This window comes from Mustela nigripes, chromosome 3 (assembly GCF_022355385.1).
Source record: "Mustela nigripes isolate SB6536 chromosome 3, MUSNIG.SB6536, whole genome shotgun sequence".
Taxonomy (NCBI): Eukaryota; Metazoa; Chordata; class Mammalia; order Carnivora; family Mustelidae; genus Mustela; species Mustela nigripes.
This window is the reverse complement of record NC_081559.1, coordinates 46127448-46144403: the sequence shown is the minus strand read 5'-3', so window position 1 is coordinate 46144403 and position 16956 is coordinate 46127448. Positions and strand designations below refer to the sequence as shown.

Genomic DNA, 16956 nt, shown 5'->3' with positions numbered 1-16956 from the left:
GAGGCCGTCAACTGCAGCGAGAAGGGGCTGGCCTAAGTTGTCCCTCTCATTCTCTTAGAATACACTTTTCTACACATTTGCTTTTCAGTTATGAAAGAAATACACACTTGTTATGGAAGACTTGGGGGAACCAAAGAGTATAAAGGGAAACAGGAAAACCAGCTACACGTTTACAATCCAGAGACAAGGGCTTCTCGTATCTGCATCCATACTTCTGGTCCTTTCTCTATGCATGTGGCCACAGGCAGCAGAGTTTAATAACACATGGATCTCCCCCAAAATACTCTGCACATTCCTTTTTCATCAACACTGTATCATGAGCATTTTTCTGTAGTTAAATCTCTTTCGCAAACATCATTTGAAGGCCTTGCTTCATAGCAGCATATTTCATCACAGGAATATACCATAATTTATTATTCTCTGCGGTAGAAAAACTGAATAATACAAACCTAAAGTTTCAGAAGAAAATCTGGGCAACTGCTTTTATAAGGTCTGGGTTTATAATCTCTTCTAAATGGTCACTAAACCCTAAAGGCAAGGAAAAGACAGATTCATCTTTCTTTTTTGTAATCTTGTTTTTCTTTTTTATAATGAACACATAGACTTTCTCATTAGAAAATACAAAGCTATTGCCAATGTAGAACAAGGAATCCTGACATTTATGTGTTTTTGTAAATAAATCTTCGACTTTCTCCTCATTTTGCTGGGGTTTTGGGGCTCTGAAGCCCCCACAGAACCCGTGCGGTGCCGAGAGTCCTGCCAGCATCCCCGGGGCACTGGCTGCAGCACAGACCGCTGCCCACCTGACAGCCCAAACACCGCAGCTCACTGTCTTTGTGTATTTTAAAAATTGATGAAATAGAAAATGTTTTATGTATTTACAAGCAGCTGTTACTTCTTACTCCGTGACTTGCTTGTTTATGCTCTACCCCATTTTTTAAAAAAAGGATTTTATTTACATATATTTTAGAGAGAGCAGGAGTAAGCAAGCAAGCACAACGGGGGAAGGACAAGAAAGGGAGAGGCAGGGAGAGAATCCCAAGCAGGCTCCGTGCTGAGCATGGAGCCCAACATGGGGCTTCATCTTACGGCTTGTGAGATCATGACCTGAGCTGAAGTCACGAGTTGGATGCTTAACTGACAGAGCCACCCAGGTGCCCCTTTACCCTCCTCTTCTAGTGGCACCTCCATATGAGCTGTTTTCAATACATGGATATTAAAGCCTTTAGCGCACATATTTGCACAAGCATGTTTTCCAATGTTACTTACAGATGGTCTCTGCCCAACTAACCAACTTCCCCTCCTAAGTTCCTTCCTCTCATCCAGCCAGCTGTATGCTAGGCACTGCTCTAAGGGCCACTGAAGTGAAGAGTGAGCAACACATTCCTCTGCCTCACAGAGCTCACACACTGCAGTGGGTGAGTGAGACAGGAAAATGAAATTAAAGAAAGAAATAGGACTTCAAATGATAGAATAAACAGAGCTGGATTTGCCTTTTTGTCATAAGCCAAAAGGACAAAGAACAAGAAACCACATTTTGCATATGTTGGACAATAGGCAAGACAGGACGGCGACTCCTGAGAGCAGGAAAACAAGGGAGGTGAGCTCTCTCCTCCCCGGCCTTCTGCCTGGAGTCCTCTGCAGACCACAGAGGGGCCCAAGCACAGCCTGGTGGCCTTCTGAGCGGAGGCAGAGAATGCAGTTTGGGGAGGCAGAGGTAGCTGGAATTCCTGGAGAGGAGTGAGCTCTGCAGGGAAAAAGCTCCAGAAGAGCACCTGGTGTCCCCTGGAATCTCGGACTGATATCGGGAGTGTGGATCAGCCCCAGAGCAGCCGCCAGAAGCCACGAGCTGGGCAAGGCCCGAGCTCATGCAGGGAAAGGATGTGTTTGTGCTCCCACCAACCATAGGCAGAGACCTCACTAAATGCCCGGGCATTCGCTAGACACCCAAGGGTCACAGGCTAGAAACAGAGCAGAGAAGCCTTAGAGGACAGACTTCTTAGACTCACACTAATAAAGCTGAAAACAAGTCTTGAAAGGACCATGGGGTGACTCAACAATCTGCTAGATAAAAAGTTCAATATGCTTTAAAGGAAAACAACAAAAATCCAGAGAGTCAATAACTGAACATCTCTCTTTTTTTAAAAAGAATTTTATTTTTGCATAATCTCTACGTTTAACGTGGGGCTTGAACTTGCAACCCCAAGGGTGGCATGCTCTACTGACTGAGCCAGCCGGGTGCCCCAGTAATTTACCATCCTAATGGCCAGCACCCAATACAAAAATTATTAGCCATTTGAAAAAGGAAGACTTTAAGGGAAACACACATAAGAGGAGAAACAGAAGCTACAAAAAGACAACCAAATTTTCTTCAGAGTTGAAAAATATAACATCTGAAATAAAAAGTTGAGTACATGAGGTTACAGCACATGAACGTCATGGAAGAGATCATGACATCGCAGACACAGGAGAAGAAGTCATACAAATGAGAGCACACAACATAAAAGCCAGAGGCCCAGCTGCCAAGCACTCGACAACATACCCGTCACTGGGGGTTTTAGGAAGAAGCTGGGGGAAGGAGAGGCAGAAACACTGTTTGAGGAAATTATTTTCAAAAGTTTTCTGCATTTGACTTTGAAAACTATACACCCATAGATCCAAAAAGCTCAACAGCACATGACAGGCAAGTGGCAAGAAAGAAAAGTGATAAAAAGAACATAAAATAACAGCTAGAGGGAGGAAGACGCATTGCACATGAGGGAACAAGGACAAGAACAATGAACCACTTCCCATCAGAAACAGCGAGAACCGGGGCCCAATAGGGTAAGTTCTCAGCGTTGTAAGACAGCCTCCCACCAAGCTGCCACACCAGGACCATGCACCTGTAACTCTACCCTCCAAAATTAAAGCAAAGAGACTTTTCCAGATCAATCAAAGCAGAAATAATTAGTTTACAGCATGCTGCCCAATAAAAAATGTTAAAATTCTTCAGGTGGAAGGTAAATGCCACAGTGCGAACTATACAAAACACTAAAAAATGCCAAAAATGGTAAAACAAGTCAGTTTTCTTGTTATTAAATTTCCTTTGGGGCAGCTGGGTAGCTCAGTCTGTTAAGCATATGACTCTTGATTTTGGCTCACGTCATGATCTCAGGGTCATGAGATCGAGCCCCATGTTGAGCTCTGCACTCAGTGTAGAGCCTGCCTGGGATTTTCTCTCTCCCTCTGCCCTTCCCCACCCACCTGGGTGCTCTCTCTCTTAAAAAAAAAAAAAAATTAAATTTCCTTAAAAGATAACTGATACAGTGACCTATCATGGGGTTATAGCCTATTAAAAGTAAAACATAAGATAATGTTAGCTGTTGGAGAGGAAAGGAAGCGTGTTCCTTCTTCTGTTATTTGTGATGTGGTGTAATATTACTTGAAGGCAGACTGTGATAAATTAAAAATACACTTTGTGATTCCTAAAACAGTCACTAAAAACAAAACACATAGATAAAAGCAAATATGCCCACAGGGGAAATAAAATGGACTATCCCCAAAATAACATCATTTTTCCCAATCCGAAAGAAGGTAGGAAAAGAGAGAAAGAGGAACAAATAACACACAAACAGCAAGATGGCTGACTTAAACCCACATAGCACAGGATGCAAATAAATGCAATTATATTAAATATAAATAGGATAAACACCTCGCTTGAAAGGCAGAGATGGGGGATGCCTGGGTGGCTCAGTTGGTTAAGCAGCTGCCTTCGGCTCAGGTCATGATCCCAGGGTCCTGGGATCGAGTCCCGCATCGGGCTCCTTGCTCAGCAGGGAGCCTGCTTCTCCCTCTGCCTCGGCCTGCCACTCTGCCTTGCTTTCTCTGACAAATAAGTAAAATCTTAAAAAAAAAAAAAAAAAAGTTTAAAAAAAAAAAAAAGGAAGAAAGAAAGGCAGAGATGGGTCAGACTGGGTAAAAAAAACAAAACCCCTGTGTGGTCTATAAGAGATACATTTTACTTATTATGAAGACACAGGTTGAGTAAATGGATGAAGAAAGATTCCCATGGAAACAGTAATCAGGAGAAAGACAGAATGGCCAGATTAACAGAGTAGACCTCAGGACAAGAACAGAGGGCGGTGAGGAAAAGGGACATTCCATATGATGAAAAGACAATGTTTCAAAAAGACATTATAATCCTACGTCTGTGCAACTAATAAAAGCCTTAAAAATACAAGAAGCAAAAGCTGACGGTGCTGGCAGGAGAAAGCAAATCCACAGTCATGACTGGATATTTCAACATCCTTCTGTTGGTAATTGGCAGAACAAATAGAACATCAAGAAACACAGAATCTGGATGATTAAAAATTTATGAGGACTGGCTTCCCACATCTCTTTCAGAGACTGGTTACCAACTAGGCACCCCCACATGTGGTATGAGCATGGCAGGGCTAGGGAGCTCCCAGTCTGCGGGCTCCCCTCTGGAACGCACAATCCCGCTTGTTTCACAGGGCTACTGGGATCAGGAGATCAGAAGAGAGCATTTAGACACGGTCAAGTGCTGTAAGCTCGGCCTCACTTAACTGTCTCCATCTGGGGTCTAAGTAGCAGATGCCCTGGGTGTCACAGGGGCGGGGACTATCCAACTTTGAGCAACTGCCAGCCTGCCTGCCTCCCTGATGGTGGGGTGCCCCGCCGGCCCCTACCTGTGGTCTCAGTGCCCCAGGTCTCACGCTCTTGTCCCTTGGTAGGTCACGGAGAAGGGACCACATGTTTTAGAAACACGGCTTCAGGATCATCTAGAGTCCCTGTCACCCAGGCCCTCTGCCACAGGGCTCCTCATTTGACCTTGGGTTTCTCGGTATGGTTCCCTGGCCTCTCCAGAGCCAAATCCCTTTGCTCTGATCCAAGCAGCCTATCCCCAGCTGTGCCTTTCTGTAGGGGTAGGCTGCACACTAGACCCACTGGGCTCATGGTCGCTGGCTGGTGTCCCCAGCCTGTGACCCTTTTCTTTCCTACCTCTAATTCTGGGTCTGGTGTCCCCAGATTTGCTCTGGCATCACAACCTGACACTACCTAAGACCCAGTGTTATTAACAAGGGGCTTGGGACATTCTCACAGCAGGGTACTTATGTTCAAGGCACACCCAGATGATCTTTTAAGATGAAGAAAGAAAACCACACAGGTTGTGAGCAGGGTCAGCAGCGTGGCTGGACGAGGAAGGATCGTGCCCGAGACTCAGCACAAATCCTGGTCAGACTGAGTACAACCGGGACAACACTCGGCTCATAGCATCACAGGGTCAGATGTGTGCAGGGATCCCAGCGGGGACACCAGTCTGGGGACAGGCAGTACAGACGCCCATGGGCTCTCACACAGAGGGCCTCGTCTCAGGGATCGTTTGGCAATGCGTGTAGAGGAGTCCAGAAGTTAAGACTTCCTACATCCTGTTTCTCTCCCTACTGCTTCTTACTCGCTCTGCGATTTGACTCCCCAAACAACATATCAGAGAAGATTTGGCAAAGTCCCAGGAGGACGGGCTGCACAAGCCCACCGCCTTCTCCTTCTGTAGGGCATGTCCGCATTGAATGCATGAGCTCCTGGGCTGGGTTTGGCAATTCCAGGGTCTCTCCATCTGGAGTAATGTGGGGCTGGAGACTCGGCTCCCAGGTGATGCCGACCCACAGACAAAGCCCACACAAAACCTGGTGACGGTGCCAACCCACCTCACCCTCCTGGGGGCTCTGGGGCAGACGCTCCTGCCCTCACTCACAGCACACCGCTCCAAGGTACCATTTCAGCAGAAGCAACATCAACCCCAGCATGTATCCACTTACCCAGAACTCCTGCAGCTCTGTTAGATGGCTGACGTTTTCAATTTTTTTGATTCTATTTGATGCAATGTCCAACATTGTGAGTTTGTTCTAAAATAAGGAGATAAGATTTTTCCTGGATTATCTCAGTTCAACAATGGTTGTGTGACTGTGCACATTGCGTCAGGGGCCCAGCTTAGAGATGCAGGGTGAGCCACCTTCTCCACCCTCATGGCACAGGAGTGTCCTAACAGGATGGAGATGCAGGCCACCCATTTTGCTCCCATATGGAACCCTCAGAGCCACTGTGCAGAGCGCTCATCAATCACTCCTGGTACCTGATGCTCCCAGCCCCAGACTCCCAGAGCCCTGCATGCCAGGGTCCCCATCCTGGCGAGACGCATGGTCCTGGAAGAGCACAGTGACACCTTCCTGGAAGCAGGGCAGGCCTGGGGCTCAGGGTGAGGGGTGAGGGGGCTCTGTTGCATGGGGGCATCTGGGTGGGCTCTGAAGAAGAGGTGACACTTATAGCCACATCTACTCAGTCTATCTTGAGGACATGTACAATACCACAAAAATAATAATCAGGGGCACCTGGGTGGCTCAGCAGGTTAAAGCCTCTGCCTTCGGCTCAGGTCATGATCCAAGGGTCCTGGGATCAAGTCCCGTGTTGGGCTCTCTGCTCAGCAGGGAGCCTGCTTCCCTTCCTCTCTATGCCTACCTCTCTGCCTACTTGTGATCTCTGACAAATAAATAAATAAATAAATAAAATCTTTATGAAAAAAGTAATCCTCAGAATAGTATTTTTATCTTCACTTAGAGATGAGGAGCCTGGGGCTCACTGGGGGAGGAAACTACCCAGATAAGAGCCAAGGTGGGAAAGAGGGCACTAGTGGCCCCAGCCCGTTCTCCCAGAGGATGCTCTTCTTCTAGGAAGAGGCCGCCAGGAGGAAGGGGCAAGGAGGAAGGCCCAGGTGTGGAGAGAGAGTGGGTCGGGCACCGACCTGGAATTTACAGCTGATAGGAGAGAGCGGAAGGAGTACTCGGCCTGCTGGAGCAGTGTCTGGAGTGACTGAGCACCCTCTCTCTGCAGGCCAGACACTGTGTCTCCTGTTTCCAGCCTGCGCCCCATGATCCCCTCTCCTAGGAACGCTCAGCAGGTGCTGTCTTTCACATCACCTAAGCCTCAGGCGTATTTTTTTTTAAAAGCTCAGCTTCAAGATTTAACAGAGTTGAATAACACTATAGTAAAAATGAAAACTGTTAAAGCTTGCATTGCTTGCTAAACTAGGTTTAATCAAACTAACCAGCATTTTTTTCTTAAAATCAAAAGGGAAACATTTAGAAGTTGGTTGACAACCTTCTTGTGTACCCATTTCTGACTGTGAATCCCTTCTTACATTTTCTGCTGTGTTCCTGGGATTCTGATTCCAAACCTTCCCAAGTTTTAAGGGAAAGTTACCAATTGTCTCAATAAAACAAAAACAAATCCGTGAACACACTCGTCAGCCCATAGCCAGCAGCCATGCCGACTCAGAGGGGCTCTGGCTCCGGTGTCTGACTCATTGAGGGCACGCCCTTTGCCCCCACCATGTCACCTAGCAAGAGTGTTGGTCAGTCACCTTCCAGGCAGCCACAGGGTCCATGCCGTGTCACATGCCACTGGGCATGGGCACGTAGATGAGGAGTTCCTCTGTGTAGCTTGTGTTGGGCTCACCATGCGCGCTCGGGCTGTGGTTTGAGTGCAGCGTGGCAGGAGGCTCCTGCCTGGGGGATGAGGTCTGTAGCAAAAAGGGACTTAGGGGTCTCGGCAGAAGAGGGTGGGTGGCAGGCAGTGCCAGGCTGGGATTGCCCCCGCAGTGACCTCTAGCCCTCTGAGCCTGTCCTGCAGTGCCTAGTGTCACCGGGTATGCGTGCAGAGACGCAGGCAGGCTTCGGTCGCAGTGCGGACTCTGCACGAAGGCTCGGTCCCAGGGACGCTGTGGCTGGCAGGACTGGGCCCGGGACCCTGAGCAGAGGGACTCGGTTATGCGCTCGACACTGTCCTGTGTTTTTCTGGGGAGCTAGACAGTGTTTTGAAAGCTCATCTGAAAGCAAACCAGTAGAGAATTGCTTCCCCCACAAAAAAAAGGGAGGGGGGTAGGTACTGGGCAGGGTGGGGGTGAGCAAGTTCAGCAGACAGGGTGTCATTGTGCAGTGACACACCACGGACAGCACAGGGGAGGGGGCCGCGTGGGGTGGGGTGCCCTGAATGCTGAGGTGGCATCACAGGTGGTACTGGGATGAGGATTTGCCATTTGGGAAAAACATATATTACTTCCTTACTTCCCAAACAAAAATAAATTCCAGATCAATTAAGAGAAAAAACTTAAATGAATATTTGACTTCCAATTGAATGAAGCCCTAGGGAGATTGTCACATTGGCCCAATGATAAATGTTCTAATAACTAATTACCTTTAAAGTCACAACTGCTTTTTTCTTTTTCTCTGTTTTGTTCAGAGGCCTAACAATGATCTGGCATTGAACCCAGACCACAGTGTAGCATGTCTACTGGTAAAATTCTCCACTTTTGCTTCTTTCCCATTTGCTGGGGACCTGCACTCCGTTGCCCATGCCGCAGACAGCACCCTGTCCCCAGGCTCCGTAGAGTCCAGCCTCTCCCACCTGGGCCTCCACCCTCCATCCTGCACGGCCCCAGTGTGCGCCCGGCAGATTTGCTGGGCTATAAGCTCTCAGTCTGACTGCAAAGTGAAGGAAGGTGACTACGCTTATCATGGGCCAACTGTAACTCCTCAGAAATTCTAGGTAGTGCTAAAATGAAATTCGGAATGTGGTTTTCCCTCTAAAACATGGCTAACGGTGACTAGACCCAGGGGCTGAAGCACAGAAGCCAAAGAAGCCTTTACTAAGACTGAAATGCTAGGTTTAGAATAACAAAAGTAACCATATGGTTACCTTTGCTGGCAATAAACAAAACAGGAAAAAAAAAATCCAGTAAAATTGAAAGAGAAAAAGTATTTTATTTGTTTCGACTACCGCAGGGAGGAAAAGCAGGCTTGCCTACAGGCAGCTGAGAAAGGCAGTGGCCAGTGCCGCTGGCCCTCCTGGCTCAGCACATCTAAGGCTGTCCTATGTGGGGCAAGAGCAGGGCTATCCCTGGGAGGTGGACAGGCCCTCCTCATCCCTGCGAGGGTGGCTGAAAAGCAGGGAGGAGGAGAAGGGACGTGCAGGAAGTCAGTTCCAAGCTGAGATCTCTTGGCCCCTGTGGTCTGGAAAGCCATGGGTCAGGAAGTGCAGTGGCCAGGATGGGGAGGGACGGACAGCTGCCGACACCTGCCAGCCCTCTCAGGCTGGGGGCCCTGGGAAGAGGCCGAGGTACTGCTGGGGACCGTAGTGTGCAGCACTGGCTCCCCACTCACCCGGGGGAGAGCGGAGACTACATGAACTTCATGCGTGTCCCAGCGTGAGTGGGGATGGTCTTGAACATAGACCCCTAGAGGTAACGAGTCTTCTTTAAAACAGGACTCACCCACACCGCCCCGGACACACGAGCACATGTCTTACATTGTTCTCCAGGCCCTCGATGACCTCGATGCCGTTGTGGCTCAGATACAGCTCTCGAAGGTTCACCAGGCTCTGCAGACCCTCCATCTTGGTCAGCCGGTTGCTCTGCAAGACGGAGGGCCAACAGCCTCAGAAAAGCAGAGGGGAGGGAATAAATTGGCTCTTAGCGCGGGAGACCGCTCCTCTCGGAGAGGCCTAATGCTAGGGCACTGCATTCCGAGTGTGCCAGAAGGGAGTGAAGGTAGTGAGCGCACTCCAGATTTCAAGTCTGTCGCACAGGCTAAAATGCTGTCTGAGAGCTGGAGGCCTTTAGGTGAACTACTCACTTCTTTAGATATGCCTGGAAAGGTCTACCCCCATAATTTAGTCATTAAAAAATGTCAAATCCATTGAATTTTAAAATAAATTACTTTGCACTTCTTTTAATACACATTGTAATGCAAAGTATATGGTCCTTTTTAAGAAAAAAGTCTGTAGAACGTCTACTTTGCAAAAAGTACAACTGGTTTTGGGGAGACCCGCCATGCCCAGCACACGCTGTGGCACCTCACCTCGAGGGCCTGGCGTACTCAGGGGCTTGCCAACTTGCAAACACAGGGCTCTGCTCTCTGTGTGGGTGTGGAAGCTTCCACCATGGAGCCAGATGCTTCAGGAAGCCTTAGCACAAGCTCAGCCTTGAGACGGCCCTGTAGCTAGAAGCCACCCAGGGAAGGACCTTTTATGTGTATGGATGTGGAGTCTCTGAAAGCTAACATTTCAGTGGCTCCCTGATGGTGAAGGGAGTGTTGATTCCGGACACGGCAGAAGACGAGTGTGCGGGGTGCTGGGCAGTTATGCCCCAGCCGGGGCTCGGCCACAGGGGTGCGAAGGCGGGTCAGTACCTGCATACTGAGCACCGTCAAGTTGGTAAGTGCATCCAGGTTCTGAAGTTTAGTGATCTTGTTTTTCCCCAAAAACAAACTCTCCAGACTGGTTAACGTGTCAATATTTTCAATCGCCTGTGAAAAAGACAGGGTTATAGTGAATATTGTGTGGCCAACCAGCTGGAGCAGGGTGGGCGAGGGGCCCGGGCAAGGAGACACAGCCATCTGGACTGTGGCCCTGGATGGGGGCAAGTTATCTGTCGACTCTGGAAATTCTCCACTGAAATCTCACTTAAAAGGTGGCTTGTTCAAGGTCTCATCTTCTAGGCTTACCCCAAGCCTCATGAGCCCGAGGTCAGGGGGCATCCACAGGTGAGCAGCCTCCCATCAACCGTTGAAGCTCGGAGCTCACACGATATCATTATTCCATGGAGGGTTCGTTAAAATGCATTCCGGGAACCTTGGTCTTCATAGAAGCAGCCCTGACCTCAGGATGCCACCCAAGATTCCTGGGAGAAGGCACCCCCATTCCATGGCTCTCTGTCCCCCATCTCAGGATCCACAACCCTCCCTCCCTACCAGAATCCCATGCTCCTCTACTCAACCATCAATCTCAGTGCCTTGCAGAGAGCAGGTGGCCCAGGACGTGCTAACTGACTGGACCTACTTCCCTCCCGAGTTCACTGCCAGCTTTTGGGCACATGCTAATCCACCAGCAGGGCAGAAGGCAGGTGCATCCCACCCTGCACACCACAGCAGGACTGGAGGATGAGGATTCAGGGGCGGGGCTTCCTGAACTGCCTACGCTGATGTACGATGAGCCACCATTCTCCAGAAACGCTGCAGAGAGAGATACTTGATAAAATGCTGACATCTGGACCACTCTTCACTCTTTAGTTTTAAACAGGCTACTTTGCTACATGGGCCACATGACTGCTCACAACTGTCCCAGGAGGTCCTCCTGGGTTTGCACCCTGCCCAGCTCTCAAGGGCCAAGCTGGGTTGAGTACAGTGTGCTGTGAATGTCCAAGAGCTAGATGGAGGGCTGTTTGCAGCAGAGGTGGGGGAGACAACTGTCTTCACTGGGATATCAGGTGGTCTTCTGGCTAGCAGAGATCCTCATCACTGTCCTGGTGACCCTTCTTCTTTGCTGGCTAACAGCTGCCACCACCTCCCCACCCCCCCGCCAATGCCAGTCCTTCTATGACTCCTGCGTTTCTATGAGGGGCTCTGCCCAGTAGCTATCGTCAGATGGGTAAAGGCCTGCTCCTACGGACACCAACCTCTTTACTGAAGCCTCTTCTGTCTCCTCTGCCCAGTGCTCCCAGAGGTCAGACAGAACGTGGCAGGATGTAAGGTTGCCATGGGGTGTGTCCAAGTTGTATGCAGCTGCCCAGGGAGAATGGGCCAACCAAGTTACTGAGTCGCAACATGCTTCCTACAGCCCGTGTGCAGGTCAGGTCACTATGAGCCACCACTCTGCCATGTCTGGGACACTGTCATCTCAGAGAGGCCACCAAAGAACACAACCTCAGCATATGAAAACCAAAGTGCTTCACTTGGGTGGAATGTAACTGGGATGCTTTGCTAAGGTTTAAGCTGTGATCTGGATGAAAAACAGATGAAATTTCTATGCAGAGAAAGGGCTAGACCACATTCTTATTAACACTGATCTGAAGTTAACATTCTCTTCCTGGGAAATCAAACCCCACCATATGGAGCACGTAGCCAAGCACACACCCCAGCACCCACCACTGCCAGTCCCCAAGGCCAGGCCCCTGGCCACATGCCTGCACCTACCCGGATGCGGTTGGAGCCCAGCTCCAGCATCTGCAGCTGGTGTAAGGTGCTTATGTTCTCAATCTTACTGATTTTATTGTTAACCAGGAAGAGCTTCTTCAGTCGTGTTAGCTTGTCGACTCCTTCAATGTTTCTCAGCAGATTGAAAGAAATATCTAGAATCCTGAGAACAAGCAAAACATTTCAGTTTTAAAAGAGCTCAGGTGGCATGAGGCTCAGAATGCAAGTAAGCTGGAAGCAGCCCCCCCACCATATGGCCACATACCACCCCAGCTGCCTGCCAGGCTCTCGGCAGGACCCTGTGGCAGAGGTGGCTCCCAGGGCTGGGAACTGGGGCCCAGGGGTGGTTCTAGGGAGACGGAGCAAGCCCCACAGTCGTCCCCCGGACTTATGACTCACTCCAACTGTGTCAGCGCCTCCAGATTCTCAATCTTCTTGATTTGGTTGTCATAAAGATCCAGCTCTCGCAGACTCTGCAACTCCTCCAGATTTTCAATGTATTTAATTAAATTTTGACGGAGGCAGAGAGTCTGAGGGATGAAAAAGGACAGTTGACACAGGCAACAGGGAGGCCATGAGATGCCAATTGTGTCACAGCACCAGCTTTCCAGGGCAGGGGATGCACTTTTCATGCTCCCATTGTCTTCTAGAAATGTGCCAACAATGGAGACGATAGACAGACACCCAAAGAGGGGCTGGAGGCAGGCCTTGCACTGAGCAGACTTCCTTGGTGAGGGAGGCACTGGTTAGGGTTGGGTGTGCATGCTGTTTCCTAGCAGAGCAAACTGGCACTGAGCTCAATTTTGAACAAACTGAACTGAATGAGGTAAGGACTATAGTCTGGGTGTGCTTAACTGCAGGCAGGCTCTGCACCAGCTCACTGTCTGACCTAGGGGAGCGGCCGTCGACCTCCTGGATAGCGCTGTAGACCCCGCCATATTTAGGATACAAAGTGCCGATGGCAGTTCAGGACATGGGCCGGCAGAACCAACCCCCAGTTAGACATGTGCCTGCACCCCTTGGGTGGGATGGGCTCCGGGGTGTCAGCATCCCCTCCAGAGGAAGGACAGAGTTGCCCTCACCTTCACTTTCTTCAGCACGTCGAACCCCTCAATCTTCCCAATGCGGTAGTGATTCAGATCAACGTCCTGAAATGAAGAAGAAATCGAGCTGCCAAGCAGCACCTAAAGACCTGCTTCCTGGAGGTGGGTGCAGGGGAGGGTGAGGAGACACTGTCAAGCCTGTAGACAGGCCACAGTGACACAGAGGACGGCTGCAAGATGCTTGCTGGCAGTCTGACATAAAAATGAGCAGCAAGTAAAGTCCGTTTTCCCCCCAGGCCCCTGAGTGCAAACATGGGCCCAGGCAGCTGCTGCCAGCTGTGGGCTTGGGGTGGGGGGTGCCCAGGTGAGGCTTCCTATAGTCTCCCGCCTGCCCGGAGCTGTCAGCGTTCAGTGTGCTTCTGATGTTGGGGAGATTGAGGCCCTGCCATGGACAATGCAATCACCAGACCTACTCGTGTCATTCAGATGACAAGGGCGGTTCATCGGCCACCCAATCCTCTGGTTCCAGACCTGGAGTTTCAATCACTGGTATTAGAAACAACCAGGACACAAGGAATCTGACCCAACCGAGCTGGGCACAGACGACCTTGCCTAGGAAATCACTTACTAATCTGGAACCTCCATAAAAGACACCCTGACAGTCAGAGTGGTCCATCATCATGGCCCTGAAGGTTGCGGCCAGCAGGGGGCATTACCTCTGCATCTCTGTCCAGGCTGATGGTTTCCATATCCACAGGCAGCTCTTGTCCTTCTGAAAAAATGAGAAGGAAAAACAAAGCCCATTCAGAACCCTAGCGTCCGTGGCCCTGGGACTTGGGCTGCCTGGCTCAGAGCAAAATCACGCCCAGCAGAAGCCACGTGGGGGCACACGGAGGCTCTGGATGGTGCGGCAGGGTTAATGCACTGCTCCAGTCACAGTCGCCTTTCAAGTATTCAGATATTCCTGAACTTGGCTACCAGCAAAGGTCTCCAAACTTCTATGTGTGCCACTAAACTTGCCTGGGAAGGACATGTAGCCTGAAACTGTTTGCAGGAAGGAGGGGAGAGGCCGACAGAGCCTCAGGTGAGCCCAGTGCGTGGTAGGGGAGTGGCCCAGAACTGCCCAGCTGGCAGCAGCCGGCCCTCTCCTTTCTCGTCCGTGGCAATAAATTAGACCACATGAACACTGCTCATGCTGGGCATGTCAGATGTTCTAGGATGTGCCTTTTATTGCTTTGGAAAGTGGCCTCGAATCTATAAACACTCATCTCTGCAAAGAGGACACCAAAACAAAGGACAGCTTGACAGAGGGACTGGAGAGCCCTGACCGATTTAAACATACTTCTCCGCCGGTGGCACGAGCAGCTCCCGGCAGAGACCCCCCTGCCCCAGTGCTCGGGGAGAGCTGTGCAATGCGCTCAGGCCCTGGCCCAATGGCCTGCCATCAGCCGCTTCCTGGTCTTCGTTTCTCCTGAACTGATGGATGTGTGCATGTCTAAAAACAGCTCAGTGCTTGAAAACAGTAACAGCGATCCTTGGATTTCATCCATGTCTGACAATTTCTCCCCTCAGTCTGCTTGTCTTAGCATCTGAATGAGGTCATATACTGTGACTGGATGACACTTCTCTAATGTCCCTTCTGGCTCTCTGAGGAAACTGGGCCGCCTGGCTTGACACGCTCATGGTGGGAGCATGTGGCCCCCGCTCTCCTGGAAAGTGGCTGTCCCCACTGCTGTTTTTGCCTGGTTCCTACTGCTGCCTGCCCCCTTACCGCAAAGCTATATCTGCTTCTGCTATGGAATGGGCCTGCAGCCCTCAGACCTCATGCTCCTGGCACCTCCCAAGGACCAGGGCTTCACTCTGTCTGCTGGCCAGCCTGGCCCTTGACTGGAGGCAGCCGAGAGGAGCACTTGACCAGCTTAACCACTCAGCACTGGCTGGCACTGGCTAATTCAGTCTTCTCACGATGCCTTCTCCATAACAACAAACAATGGCCAGGCAAAAAAATATGTCGTGGCTACAGTTTATTATTTACTGGAATTATTTGCTATAACTTTACAAGGTATCAACCAACATAGGAATGAAATAAAAGGAGTTGGGCAAAACCAAGAGATATACCCAAATTACTCCTCGCCCCCAGATGGCACAAATCCAAGATCCGTGAACTGTGGAAGCTGTAAGGAGAGAGGCAGCACAATGAAGGCAGGTGTCCAAGCCATCCAGCGTCCACACCAGGACACTGTGAGAGGGCAAGGCACCACTGAAGACAACTGAGCATGGCCGGTGGGCAGAGACCAGGCCTGGGCTCCATAGGACAGGTGGTCACACAGCTTAAGGTGACTGTGTCTGTAGCATGCCCAGCACTCAGGGCAGGCCCCTCCGAACAGCTTAACTTCTGCAATATTACCAGCCTAGAATGTTTCCCCAAATCTATCATGTATTCATCTTTTTCTTTTTTTAAAAAAATAAGTTAAGGAAAATAAGTGAAAGGTAACAGTTGACACCTTTGAATTTTATTTGAACTTAGGACTTAAGTAAATACAGGTGGGAGCACCGAGTCCCGATTTCTCTTAAGGACTTAGAAGACTACAAATTTCAAGAGTTGTTTTTTTTTTTTTTTAATATTTCATTTATTTATTTGAGAGTAAGCACATGCAAGAGCAGGGGGTAGTGGGAGAGAAAGAAGCAGGCTCCCTGATGAGCAGGGAGCCTGATGTGGGACTTGATCCCAGGACCCTGGGATCATAACCTGAGCCAAAGGCTGCAGCTTACAGACTGAGACACCCAAGTGCTCACCCCCCACCCCCATTTTTAACATTTTCCAGAGTGCTTTTAATTAGCTAGTCATCTGGAACAAAGAATGCTGGGTTCGGATAAGCTGGGTTCAAATCTAGCTGCTCTACTCTGTCACCGTGAGACCCAGGACAGGGCCCCACCAACTCTCCAGTCCTCCATGGGTGCTGGTTGTTCGGATGGGAGAGCAGGTGATGCTCCCACCCGCTTGGTCTTTCCGTGACTCAGTTAGACATAACGAAAGCTTCCATCCGTCACTCCCATGTACTTATTCCACCCACGCTGCTTCCAGAATATCTACTCTGGAGCTCCAAAGTAAATGTGGATGATACTTTTGTGGTAATCTCCCTTTGCCTTAAAATTAGGTTGCCATAGTTACCAATCATCTTCACTGGCACAGAGCACCATGTTATTTTAAAAATTAGGAATTTTTTTTAAGAATTTGTGGGTTTTATCACCATAAGGGTAGAGCATGACTATTACTACAAGTCCGTACATTGCATATAAATCTAGACAATGCAGAAGGTACAGCACTCCTCTCAACCTGCTGTTCAGAGACCTTCAACTGCAGTTTGGTGTGTTTTCTCTTTAATGCATGTTAAAACTTAGATATTATTAACCACTTTAACAGTAAGACTTCGACACGCATACTGTTGGGAAACGTGCTGTTGTTTCCTACTAATGTATCCTGCATATCTTTCTGTCTGTTCATATGCCCTCTCTCATTCTTTTCAATGTAAATCAATTTTTCTAACCAAACCAACAAAGATCACGGTTGGGGAGGGTGAAAAACCACCACTATTGACTGAGAACTTACTTTTCTCATCTCTAAATTAATTTTGTTGCTGTTTTTAATCACTAAAACAGGAGGCTACTGAGATATTTTCTGCATGAAACAATTTTCCTAACATCTTAGCAATTTAGGAGTCAAACCTCAGGCCTCTCATATGGTGAAACATGACTTAGAAATGACTTCTCTAGGGCGCCTGGGTGACTCAGTAGGTTAAGCAGCTGCCTTTGACTCAGGTCATAATCACCGGGTCCTGGGATTGAGTCCCGCATTGGGCTCCCTGCTCAGCGGAGAGCCTGCTTCTCCC

At 49.4% G+C, this 16956-nt stretch overlaps 1 protein-coding gene across 5 annotated transcripts in view; it reads right to left on the bottom strand.

Moving 5' to 3' along the window:
• Positions 1–16956, bottom strand: part of PPP1R7 (protein phosphatase 1 regulatory subunit 7) — a 28909-nt gene that overhangs the window by 8020 nt on the left and 3933 nt on the right. For 3 of the 5 annotated variants that reach the window (XM_059393913.1, XM_059393914.1, XM_059393915.1), the window contains 7 exons: positions 13783–13838; positions 13106–13171; positions 12423–12553; positions 12024–12186; positions 10242–10358; positions 9361–9465; positions 5820–5906 (listed from right to left, as the gene is read on the bottom strand). In XM_059393913.1, coding sequence (XP_059249896.1) covers positions 5820–5906; positions 9361–9465; positions 10242–10358; positions 12024–12186; positions 12423–12553; positions 13106–13171; positions 13783–13838 — 725 coding nt within the window. The other 2 variants (XM_059393917.1, XM_059393918.1) reach the window with 2 other exon arrangements.